The sequence below is a fragment of the Larimichthys crocea genome, chromosome XIX, assembly GCF_000972845.2.
Source record: "Larimichthys crocea isolate SSNF chromosome XIX, L_crocea_2.0, whole genome shotgun sequence".
In the NCBI taxonomy this organism is placed as follows: domain Eukaryota; kingdom Metazoa; phylum Chordata; class Actinopteri; family Sciaenidae; genus Larimichthys; species Larimichthys crocea.
In genome coordinates this window covers 923213-936701 of record NC_040029.1, presented here as the reverse complement: position 1 = coordinate 936701, position 13489 = coordinate 923213, and the positions used below count along the sequence as shown (strand labels likewise).

The window sequence follows — 13489 nt, the reverse complement described above, 5'->3', positions numbered from 1 at the left end:
TCTCACTCAGTGGGACTTATTTGACTCAGTTATTCGAGTCAGTTCCAGAAGGTGTCAGAGGCCTGTCCTGTGTGATTCCTTTCTCCACAGTGGAGCTGAATAAAAATCTCTGAGAGAAAGCAGGAGGAGAAGAAAAGAAAATGCCTCAAAACTCGAAGCAAAAAGAGTCCTTAATGCCTCCCTGCTTGGGATTCAGTGTTAGAGCAGAAGGATTGTGGGTAAGCCATAGTAACTGATGGATGTCCTGTCCTGAGGCCGTGCTCGAACTAAGCTAAACTAAGCCTCTGAGCCACCTTGGTGTGAACGAGGCTTCTTCCATCCAAAGTTGACCAGGTTTTCCGTCACCTCTCCTCTTGTAATTGATCCCGTGCAGCAGAGTGAGCAGAATCAAACAGGATGAAAAGGCATTCATTACAAAACGTTAAGAGTGGCAGCCTCATAACCTCTACTGGTTAATGTTAACAGACAGGCTCTTTGCTCAAAGCAGTTTGGCTCCATGATATGAGCTGTGCATATCTGATGAATTAGGAAACCTGTTGAGAAATGTGTCAAAGAAATGCATTGATTTGCAGAGTGCTTAACCTACATGTACTATATGTACAATATATAAGTTTGAACATATAGACTTTTGCATGGGAGGGTGTGTATTTCAGATGAAACCAAATCTGAATATACTGTTGAGATGAACAGGCATGTGCCCTGAACTGATGCAAAAAGCAGCTGGATTTTTGCAGTGTTCTTTTTTCCCCATCACAAGAATTACCGCAAACATTACAACAATTTTTGTCAGAGTCATAACTCAAAATTTAAAAAAATTTTAAAAAACATACACACACACTGCAACAATCAGAAAATCTAATCTATTATAGATGTATTTCTCCAAACCATCATAGAGTTACATCAAAAAACTAATACATTTAATTAAAAAACAATTTAAAGGGCATAAATCCAAACAGAGATATTTTAGTGAAATATTCCTGGCTGCACACAGAAAAGGTTATCAATATGAACCATGCATTCTCTGTCTTCCCTCCTCTCTCCCTGCAGACCCTTCAGGTGGCTCTGACTGAACACCAGGGGGAGGTGGACTACCTGACCTCGGCTGTGGAGCAGGTCTTCCAGAAAGCTCCTCCAGACATCTGCCAGAAGTAAGACATGGAAAATAATATGTTTAATAATAAGCTATGTGAGTCACTGAAATAAAGAAATGAAACGAGATGGGACTTTGATGTCAGGAGGTTCCAGATTTAGACAATTTAAAACCCTCCTTTCATTCTGTGTGTTAGATATTCCAACCCATGACCTTCTTATTATGAGAAGACGATGCTAAACACTGCACTGCCTTTGAGCTTTATTCAACAAAATAAAAGCTGCATGTGGCTTAAAGATCAATAAGCAAGAGAGTGCAATTAGAGCTGAAACCAGCTTTAAAACATTAACGGATTTCAGCAGGTAAAAACACTTTCAGTGTCCACATGCTCTCCTGACTATTGAGACAGACTTTTAAAAAAATGTGAACCTGTCCATTGCATTGTAACAGCAGTTATACCTAATTCAGACTTAATAAGACTAATTCTACACCATAAATATAACAATATCACAGCACAACAGACAAGAAAAGCTGTTTTCAAGGTTACTGCTAAAGACACAGCACACAACAAGCTTCTGTGATCTTCTGTAGGTATCGCACTGAGATGGACTCCATCATGGCGCGTTGGAGACGAATTGGCACCACGCTGACAGAAAACGCCCAGAGAATCCAGGAGCTCATGGCTAAACTCTTGCAGTTTGAGGTGAGAAGGATCAGAGGGATTCGTACAAGTTGCTCGACAGTCCAAATAATGCAAACATTTAATTATCTGTTCATGTCTCTCCTCCAGAACGATGTGAAGACTTTAAAGAAATGGATGGCAGATGTGGATGTGTTCCTAAACGAGGAATGGCCAGCACTGGGAGACTCTGAAGCTCTGGAGAAACAGTTAGAGCAGTGCACGGTGAGGGAAACCTGCATCCTGACTAAATTATCACTTGCAATATCCTAATATGAGCCTAAACTGCACTAAAGTTTGAATTTCTCACCAACAAATGGATTAGTTCTATACAAAGCAAAGAGATATCAGAATATACGGCTCATTGGTGGTAACTGAACCTTATTAATAATCCACTCTGAAATATCTATAGTCATACTTCTACCTGTGTAATCTCTGTCCTGCACTCTGATTGGCCAGGCTCTGGTGAATGACATTCACACCATCCAACCCAGCGTCAACGGCATCAACGAAGTGGGCCTGTACCTAAAGAAAGAGGCCGAGCCGCCGTTTGCCATCTACATCCAGAAATTACTGGACGAACTCAATGGCCAGTGGGAGATGGTCTGCAAACAGGTGTGTGACCTTCATCCAGAGGGTGTGTTTTCCTGCTGTTGTCTCTTTGTGTATTGTTGAATAGTTTGCTTACGCTTTCCTATCTTCCAGGCCTATGCTAAGAAGTCCGCTCTGAAAGGCGGCCTTGATAAGACCATGGCTCTGAGGAAAGAGATGCAGGAGATGCAGGAGTGGATCAACCAGGCCGAGGAAGACTACCTGGAGAGAGACTTCACATACAAAACACCGGAGGAGCTACGCAAGGCTGTGGAGGAGCTCAAGGTGTGTGAGTGTGTAAAGTAGACATAGAAGGTCGTATAGGATCTGAGGGGGTGTACAAGGACAAGACAGAGGAGGAGATGGGCTAACTAGGACTAAACAAGTATGAAATATCATCGGTTTGGCAGGTCTTTGATCATAAAAAGTGGCCTGAGGAAAGTAGAAAGTTTATTATCTTCTGCGGGCTATGAATGTTGTCAGGATATTTCAGTAAGTAAAATATCAACCTTGTGGTTGCACTAGAGGAAAAGTCACGAAGATTAATCCTGAGAGGAACATTTATTTTCATGGCAATCCATCCAAATAGCATGGCTAAAAGTCAAAACACTGAGTCAGAGTTCAGAAGTTTCTGTCTTTAGTTTCATTCGTTCTGCTGGTCTAAACTTTGACACACTGTGACATACTGTATATGACTGCTTCAGCTTTCCCTCTGCTAAATATTGAATTTTGTTTTGGTCTGAGGGTGTTAGGATTTTGGTAAACAACTCAGGACCCAGGGAAACGTTGCTCTGTCTCTTCCTCATGTTGGCAGAACTGACACAGGGTCTGTCCCCATAGCTCCACTTGCAGTCTGGAACACGTGTGTGTGTGTTCACCTGCCACCAGGTAGTAGGCAAAAACACACAGTACAGTAAACCGACAAACCAACACTTTTTCTAAGACGGCTTCTGAGCAAAAGTTGGAGCTCATTGCATCTCTAAACGTATCAATACTCAATGAATAATGAATTTCTTTGATATGTTTGCTGTTGTTTTTGTGTTGGGGTTGCCACTGCCCCTTCTGTTTATCTTCTCCTTTTCACATTGCAGAGCAGGTGGAAGTTTTTCATACAGTTCCTCATGAGTTGAACATTGTTCTCCAGGTCTGATTCTATGACTTTGGAAGTCCTCTTTCTTTTTCTCTCTGAGATCGTTCACAGCACATCGACATTGCCCTCATGTCTTTTTAGTTTGGCTCCTAAACATGTAGACTTATGTGTTTGGTCAGTCTCAGCTGAGCCCTGTTTGGATTTCCCTGACATCTGGGCTTTTTCTGGATAATCAGGATCTCACTCACTTCTCTGTATTCAGAGCCCAGATCTGACTGTCTGTGCAGCTGCTGCAGCTGTTCTCTCGCTTTCCTCTGTCACTGTTTTGATCCTGGTTAATTCCAGGTCGATAACGCCCCCGTCTGCCTGCCTCTCCTTTCATTGTTGCTGTCTTTCTTTCCTTCCATCTCTCTTTATCCTCTTCCAGTAGCTTCGCTCACAGCTTTGAATCTCTCCCCTCCACTCTTATTCCTCCAACTCCTCAATTTTGTATCAAATTGCATCGATTCTCCTATTCAGCAGCATACTTTTCTAGCTTTCACAACTTTAATGTGATGTATTTGTGATGTAAATGTATGGCACTGTTTGCTTTCTGATATATCCAAAAGCCTTGGCAGAGGCCCCTCCTTCCTGAAAAAGTTAACTTGCGAGTCGAGTTGAAAATTAAAAATTGATTTCACTCTGCTTGCTCTTGCTAATCTCCCCTCCTCCCTACCTTCTTTCACCTCCCGTTCATCTCCTCCACTCCCTCCTTTCTGCTTCGAGCTTAAAGGAAACTCCATTCGTGAATCTGTTCACTCGTTTATTCCCTTAATCCCCCCCGTCTCCTGCTCCCTCCCTCGTTTGGGAAAGTATTAGCTACACTCCTTCATTCATTGATTCGTTGGCTTACTTGTTCACTCCGTCTCTCTCTGTCTCTTCACACTTGGTGGCTTTGTCAACAGAAGATACATTGATTCATTTGTTCATGCATCCATCCCTCTATCCATTAAGCCTTCTCTCTCTTTCTGTCTCCTCTTGCTCTTCATCTCTCACCATCTGCCTGTCTTTGTTCACTCTTCAGGCGAACTTTTAAGACTTGTTAACACACACAAACTGAAACATGTGAACTTCTCCTGAACTCTTTTTCACACAACAACAGTTTGATTCTAGTTTTTCAGCCCATGCGTGCTCACAACGGATACTTCTCTACAGAATTATTAACGACAGGAAATAAGCAAACTCCCAATGTTATTTTGTTCTACTTCAAATCAACAAAATCACAAAGAAAAAACATCCTCTCTGCTCCCAGTCTGACTCATTCATCATCATTTTAATTTGAGATTCAATGTTTAACTTTGTCAGTGTCTAAAGGTAATGGTGATAGGGGGGAATACTGTGGTCATTTTTCAGTTTTGATTTTATTTTTCAGAGGCATCTGATTATTGAACCACAACTGTAAACATATGTTCGACCAGCTACTACTTTGAATTTGAGTTTTAAGAACAGCGTTGCTGAAGCAACACTCCTGTTAATTCCTACTTAACAGAACAGATGCACCAACTTCTCTTCTTCTATTTATAACTCGTTGTCCCTTTTTTTTCTGGTCTGGTTGAACCACTGCACAACATTTTGTTCTCTGTGTATAAAACATCTCTTTTTTTGCAGACCCTTCATACAAAGAGGACATTCTACAAGCAGTAAAGAGCAATACATTACCATGCAAACTTTTGAATGTGCATTAGACCTTTAATACTTATGCTGTTTAGAGATCCTTGTTGGAGGCAAAAGTCTGTCTTCTATTGAGGACAGATGACTCATTAAACTCTTCTGTCCCTGACAAACATCACTAATTAACTCTTGTCTTTCTCTCTCTGTCAGAGGGCTCAGGAAGAAGTCCACTCCAAGGAGCTGAAGGTCAAACTCCTGACTGACAGTGTCAACAGTTTCATCGCCAAAGCTCCACCAACGGCCCACGATGCCTTGCGTTCTGAACTGGACGTGTTGACGGCCAACTACCAGCGTCTGTGTAGCAGGCTGGATGGGAAATGTAAAACTTTGGAGGTATGAACTTCACCTGTGCTGATTGGACGATGTTGGCATGCAGGAGAAACCTTAGTGGTTCATGTGAGGGGTAAGGTAAAAACACCAATACTGTACAAAACCAAGGCCGCAGTGCTCACATGCATCATTGGCAGCTCAGGAGGGCATGTTGTGTGTGTGTGTGTGTGTGTGTGGGTAGACGAGTGTTTTCAGACGGTGTGTACAGTATATTATAGATGAGCCGAGGTGAAGCGAGTTTAGCCAAGCACCACCGTTCAGACTCTTTTCTTGCATTTTAGATGTTACCTTGTTCTCTTCAAAGTGTAAGCCGCAGTGAAAACAGGTTAATTTTAATGAGCGCAGGATGTTTGAATGTTTAATGTTCAAGCTGGAGGTTTAGTGAGAAATGACGTGATATAAAGAAATGAATAAACACATACGTGGGATGCGTTGTTCAGTCGAAAGGAGAGCGTAGACGGTGTGTTTTGTAGTGGAGGCAGACTCAGAGTCAGATATCGTAAAACTGTGTATTCGAGGCGAGGTGTATGTATTAATAATTTGGGTGAGCTAACTCTTTAAAAAAAGCAAAAGGTGGCCCCCTGGCAGCTCACCTGGAGGAGACCCTCCTGCAGCATGCGCTGGCTACATTCCAACCATGTCGTCCTCCCTCCACAGCTTCCTGAAAAATAAAAGCTTCAAATATAATTAAAAAAGAAAGAGTCAATCCGAGCACTGAGCTGATCCCCCTCCTAAACACATTTCTTTTTTATTCCCATTTAATCAGGCAGTCTCGCTGAGATTAAAATCTCTTCTCCATGAGACGCGATAACAAGAAACGCAATCCACAGACGAACAAAACAATAGCGCAGAATTAATAAAAACAGTCTGAGGGCATTTTGCAGTTCATTCCATTTATACGTGTGTAATATCTCTGTGAGGAACACAAACTAAACTATAGAAAAACACTGAGATTCCTGTCCATGATGAACACCCACAGCAACATATAGGACAATTAAACACATTTTCATCAGCCATCTGTTGCCGTGTTTGTTTCATTCGTTTTCAATCGGAGAAGCTCCTGTGAAAACTGAGAGCTGTGACAATAAAAATAAAGGCGTGAATGTTTTTAACCAGATAAATCTGTGAGTAACACTGAAACGCATTAAATCCCGAAGTGGTATCAGGAGACTCTGTGACACTGTGTAAGAAATATGCACAGTGTCTCTCTTAATGTGGAGATGTAGATATTGTTTGTGCTAAACAAACAGTTCAGGCCAAAGAGAATCCCTGCAGAGTCTCTGAGTCAAACACAAAAACATTCATGATTCATGCACACACAAAGTTTCATTTTTATGGCCACTGACAGATGTGGAGAGCTCCGCGTGTGTCTTTTGCTCTCTATGTAAACTTTATCGAGCAGTGTCAGTGTTTAAATGTAAAAGAATCCTGACATGCAGACGTAATCCTGTGCACAGAGGAGGCCTGGAAGTCTATTTTTCATCAAGCAGTGGATCTAGCCATTTGACAGGAGTTGGCAGCAGGTGTCTCTTTTGACACTTTGAAAAGCTGTTTCTAAAACCGCCTGTCAACTTGTTGATCCTCTAAACTCCACACGTCCACCGACAACTGTCTTACCAGCATCATTTGGTGCATTAATATTGTGGAGCGCTTGTTTCTCTCATGTTGGCTTGGTTTTACATTTGGAAGCCAGTTCAATCACTCGAGCCAGACAGAGGCAACTGGTGCTAATTTGCCGATGGAAACAAACTCATCAAACATGTCGATGTTAAACAGATGTTAATATGACGGCCTGCACCAGTGCTGAATAAGTCGTCTGCTGCCACTTCTCCTCGTTCCCTCCTTCTCTCCTCTCCGTCTATTTACTCATCCTTCCACTCCTGTGCCTTCCTGATCATTTTCACTGTGTTTTGCAGGAGGTGTGGGCGTGCTGGTGTGAGTTGCTCTCCTACCTGGAGCAAGAGAACGCCTTCCTCGACCAACTGGAGCAGAAACTGGACGAGACGGACAACCTCCAGGGAGGAGCGGAGGAGCTGCAGGAGGCGTTGGATGTGAGTATGAGGAGGAAGTTAGGAGTAGGCGGTCCATTTATTTTTATTGCTGAAGTAAGACAAAATATAACAACAGATTGATTTAACAAAGACAAACAGAACATATATTTTCTGGGTAGTAGCGGTGTCATGAGGCGGAGGAGAGGGTATTTGTGTTTTTTCCCCTCTAGAGCCAGGGGGCCATCCTTACACTGTTTTTCCACAGGTTTGGTTTAGGCCGTTGAGCCGCCCTAGGCAGCGATCACATAATTTTTCCACTGCATCCTCACAGCAGGGGATCCCACGCTGTGCTGTTACGGTTCTGTAGCCGAGCCTAACCTCCGCAAACCTGGGCTGGGACGCCTCCTCCCACAGACCCAAGCTGGCTCTTATGTTAAACTGGTTGAACTCAAGCGTATCTGTGCTGGAGACTAAAGTGAAAGCTGTTTGTAAAAATCTCTCTGAGTTCAGCTCTTTGTTCAGACTTAGTCTCTGGGGTTTGGAGCTTAGTTTCACTTCTGCGTTCCTGTTTGGACTTTCTCACATCAGCCTTATTTTACTATTTACTGGTGGCTTTCAGTCTGTGGGAGCTGTGTTAAGTTACTGCTCAGTGGCAGACTCAGGTTGTTTAGCACTAAGGGCATCTTAGTGGGCAATTTATCACATTTTCTGCACTGCAAAAGGAATCATATAGAGGATTGCACCACGTTTTCTACACTGGAAGAGCACGCTTTCTTGTACATGGGTTTTAACATGGGTCATCAGAGTTACTCCTGCTCCAGGCCGAACTTTTTCTGCTTTTGGAAGCTACAATCCACCAGCAATCTTTTATTGTGAAGCACGTATTTTAGATGCTGTTTTTGTCACAGAGGTGGCAGAACGTTGTCAGTTGTGCTGTTTCTGAATAAGAAAATCTATAAGATGATGAGGTGTTTGGATCAGATTACTGGAGAGAGGGAGAGTACAGGTTTTACATGAAGACGTCCTGTGCTGTGTAAAAGCACTCAGGGCTCAGCTGTATGGAGAAACAGCATTAGGAGGAGGCTGACCGCTTTGTGGCAACTGTTTACCAATCTGTACAAGGAGGGAACGTGATCCCTGTGATGATCTTCACAGGGATTTCTTTTTCTTTTTTTTCGCCCCCTCACCTTCAAGCTCATTTAAGTAGAACCATAAGACAGACCACAGAGGCCAGTAGGCTTAAAGTAAGTGTGAAAAGAATAAAACAGAAAGAATCTAATTATGATTAATTAATTAGATCAATTTTTAATAATTATATAATAATAATTTTGAGGACTGCTGTGAGAAAAATTAATTATTCAAGGAGACCATCATGATAATAATAATAATCAGTGAACGGGTCCTAGACTATCAAAATAAAAGTGCAACCGTTGATAAAAAGTGCCACCAAATGATGAAATGATGACATATGGATGATGAGAGCAAATAATGGAAAATTACAGCCTGAAGGGAAAAAAAGTTTTTTCTTCTTTATGTTTTTAATTAGGAAAAGCAGTGGAGTTAATATGTGATGTGAGGTTATTTCAGAAAAAGTAATTTTCATCTGATAAAGTGAAATATTAAAGAGATTATGTTAGTAGCCATTTGGAAATAAAGATAGATTCAGCGCACACACACACACACACACACACACACACACACACACACACACACACACACACACAGCATTATTAAGTAAAAGCAGTGGAATTTACGTTGAATCTTCTAATTGGACACTTTGGGCTTTGCTGGCCTTCATGAGGAAACAAAGTGAGAGGCTTATGTGTTAACCTTTTCCTTTTAATTTGCTTGGAGTGTACTTTTGCAGATTGCTTAGATGTTACATGGAGGGATTTAGTGAGATTAAACAATGCAAAAAGCTTCAAGCCTCTGGACCAGGATGCATTCTTTCTTTCAGGTAGTTCAGGGCAGCAGAAATGCAAATATCAGCCCACTCAGCGGTATTCTACTGTGCTAAACGCTCTACTGACATCAGACAACAGACCTTTCGGGGGATTTCAGGAGATGTGAAAAGCCATTAAGCACCGAGGTCAAATGAAGAAGAGCTAATTGACCTCTTTTAGCCTCTGCATGCCATCACCTAACACTCTTATCCTGCATAATTTTCAATATGCCTCTCCTCCCTCACCGTGAGTCACCTTCAAACAAAACAATATCAGTTTGTATGGAAGAAGACAATATCACAGCACACAACTCAAAGATTAAGTCTGGGGAAGTGTGATTGATGATATTTTGTGTGTCTGTGTGTCTACAGAGTCTAGAGGTTCTTCTGCGGCACCCAGAGGACAACAGGAACCAGATTCGGGAGCTGGCCCAGACGCTGATGGACGGAGGTGTTCTGGATGAACTGATACAGCAAAAACTGGACGCTTTCAACACACGATGGGACGAACTTATGGCCAGGGTAAGACACACTGTACACTCATTAACACAGGTACAGCATGTGCACACGGAGGTGGATGTGTACTGTACAGCAGAGCTGGATATCACTGATTGATGCTTTCCTTATGGGGGGCAACGAAATGCCACTATAGGCATAAAGAAAAATACTATCCAAGGACATATTAACTCTAGGTCATCACAAGAGGTTTATGGAGGAAACCTAAAAGTCAGTCCCACATTTACTCTCGCTCACTTGCTCCGTTTCTCTTCTTAGCTTCGTCCCTTAACAGTCCCTTCTGTTGGGTTAGAGCCGGGTTACATTGCCCGCTTGCCCAGACACCAGCTCAGCTCCCCATCAGCCTTCGCCTGTGCCCGGGCCGTAAAACCTCCTCTTCTCTGTGGTCCAAAACACCTGTCATACAAACCACAGGAAACTGTAAATCACAGGGAGTTGAGGCGGAGCAGCCGGAGGACATCAGAGGGAAAAGCAGAAAACATTTTCTCCATAAAATATGATCCAGTTTCACCAAAATCAGTCAAATAGTTGGTGGTGTGTGACTTAGTGCTGTAGAGCGTTACGTACTTCTCCCAAACCTGTTGATAGCACAACATCATGGTGATTCGGTCTGCACATCACATACATCAACCAAAAAAAAAAACATGTAGTAATACAATTTATTATTACAGTTATTATCAGACAGTGTTATCCAGCTCTTCTCTGGTCCAGTCTGAGCGTGATGTATGTGTTTGTGTTGTTATAATAACTGTCTGTACGCTGTGCAGACCTTGTGTCTGACTTGAGTGTGTTGATCCACCTGTGGAGGTTTTTTTTGATGTGCGTATGTTCCACTCTGTCAAACAATAAGTCACATTATCCTGCTCAGCTCGTCCTCACTCTCTCAAAAGTTACCCAGAATGTGTGCCTTGTGACTGATGCCTGACTGAGGTCCTGTCGCTCGGCACTACAGAGCCTGACTTACTCGACGTGTTCTTCAGCGGACTGAGTATGACACTCAACTTCTTGTACAGGCCCTAGTCATCTCTTGCCATGACTGCAGTAACGGCCCTCTGGCAGCGCTCATCACATGTTCCACTGAGCGAGAAGTGTCTTGGTGTCAGACTGCACAATATCAGTTTGGAGGCATGTCGGATGATCTGGGGTTGGAAATAGAAAAACGTTTATGCAAGCAGAGACCTGTCAGAGCTTGAGGTACATATTTTTAGCAGTAGCATTTGGCTATCTGTTCAGTGTGATCTGTCATTTCATGTCATATTGTGATTTGTTGGTGTGTAAACAGGAGCCGTAGCTGCAGTCACATTGAGGGACTTTGGTCCTGAGTGTCTGACACTGTCAGAGTTTAGCAGCAGCTGTCTGCTGCCGTTGGATGACTTTTAGAGTGCGATGTATTCGTTTTGATTGACAAGCAAAAATTTCACAGTAACGGATGAAGCTTTGCGCACAGCATGTGCTGTACTTCTGGGCTGGAGATGCTGGCAACTGCAAGATAAACACATCAGAATCAGCACTCACTTTTGCACTGTGCAGGTTCATGAGCATTCTCATTCTCTGCAGTCAGCTAATGAACTACAACTAGTCCAACCATGACTGAGAGGCAGGAAATCTCAATCCAGGCTTCGAGTCTGGTCAGCAGGATCCTTCTCTGCCCTCAAAAACCACTTCCACCACTTCCACTTCTGCTCACCTAACATGCTCTCTCTCCCTTTCTTCTAATTTCCTTCACACTCGTGCCTGGCTGCGTCCACCTGCAGCCTTGAGGTACTTGGAACAGGTGGACTTTGAGTGTTGTGGAACTTATTCTGATTTACTGTGGCTTTGGATTATACCTCGTGATGAATAAATCTAAATATAACAGTGCACTGACAGTAAATTACATCTGCTGCATGTGTATGTGCTCATGGTGAGCACACTACACGAGAAAGGACGGCTTCAATATTCTGAATTCAAATAGACTTTGAATGTAGAAGCAGATTGATCTGCAGCAACAACACGGTGCTCTGTATGGAACAGAAAAGTGACGACATCTTTGTTCATGTTTGGATCAGGTGATGTCTAAAAATGTTTTTAAAGGAGCATCCGTCCTGACATAAGGCCCAAACATACACCTGCAAGATCAATATATATCTCATATTTAAATATGTCTTACTGCTGAGAGTAGGTGATGTTGAGTAATAATTCTAACAGCGTAATTGTTCCTCTGCTGCTGCAGCTTTAACATTGAATATTAAGTAAAGGGATTTTCTATTCATTTTTTCAGAGTAGGGCGAGGAGAACGTGAGCTATCTCAAAAAGACTGAACCTGCAGTCGACAGTCAGTAGAAAATAGTGGATGAATAAGTGTTTGTTAAAGATGAAGATATAGTTCGGTTTGTTTACATTCATCAAACCTGAGGAGATTTTCTTTTGTAACAAATCTGTTGTTCTGCGCTCCTGTTTGATTTAACAGATGATTGAACATTTCACCTGTGACTGATTACATCTTCCAGCTGAAATGAAAACGTTCGAGTTGCATCTGTTTAATTCTGCTAATGTGTCTGAGTCAGACTGAATGATGCCTGCACCTCTCAAACTCTGTGCTTAGTTAGAAACTTAACTGTGTGAAATTAGAGTCACAGAACCAAAGTATAAGTAAGTGTACCAATAAAGAAGACTGCTTGCAGGCAGACATGAGCATAATGTAGGACTGAAAATATGTTATTATGTTTTTATTAGGATACACACAATGACTCTTAATTTCATTTCATCTCTTTCATTTTTAGTATCTGTTGAGAAAGATGCGTCACAGTGTCATGTATTAATATATTTATTATCTACAAATGAGAACAATAATAATGAATGCCAATCTATTTTAAGATAGACAAAAAAGCATCATCCACATAACCTTCTCCTGTGTTTTCTGATGAAGCTTTACATAAATATTTGTATGCTTTTTGATCATAATCATAATCTGTTACATTAAAAAATAGTTTAAAACTGAGCAGTAATTTTCTTGAGAGCTGCATCGAGTTTAAATTTTAAATCACCTCCATCTTCTTTGTCAATCCATGTCTTCCTTCCTAGTGAATATTGGTTCCCTCTGTAATAACTAACTAAAATTAAAATTGTTTTTGGGCTTTTGACCAGACAAAACAAGCAAATTAAATATATCTACTGGTGCTCGAGGAAATGTAATTATTATGACATTTTGTAGACAAACAATGAAAGTGAAAACAGCTGAATGAATCCTGAGTTTCAGCCTTGTTCACATTTTCTCTTCTTCATCTGTTCGTCCCCATCTTCCATTCATCACACCTTTCCTTTTCTCCATACACTTCTTCGCCGTCATCCTCTCCATCCCTTTCCTCCATTTCATCCTCCTAATTGTTTTTCTCCTTCTCCGGCTTCTTCAGCCTTTCACTGGCTGATTTCGTCCTCCTTCTTCCCTCTCATGTCATCACCGTTTCCCCTTCCCCTTCCTCCCAACATCTTCTTTATAGCCATCATCAATGGCAGCAATACATCCTCAGCCTCTTGTGGTGATCCTCAGTGACAGATTACAGTAGACACA

The 13489-nt window shown here is 42.0% G+C and overlaps 1 protein-coding gene across 1 annotated transcript in view; it reads left to right on the top strand.

The window, feature by feature from the left end:
* dmd (dystrophin) overlaps positions 1-13489 on the top strand; it is a 320865-nt gene that overhangs the window by 213366 nt on the left and 94010 nt on the right. Inside the window, exons 26-33 of the mRNA XM_027291475.1 lie at positions 1048-1148; positions 1682-1793; positions 1881-1994; positions 2229-2384; positions 2475-2645; positions 5311-5493; positions 7407-7541; positions 9796-9945. Coding sequence (XP_027147276.1) covers positions 1048-1148; positions 1682-1793; positions 1881-1994; positions 2229-2384; positions 2475-2645; positions 5311-5493; positions 7407-7541; positions 9796-9945 — 1122 coding nt within the window. The remainder of the gene's footprint in view (positions 1-1047; positions 1149-1681; positions 1794-1880; positions 1995-2228; positions 2385-2474; positions 2646-5310; positions 5494-7406; positions 7542-9795; positions 9946-13489) is intronic.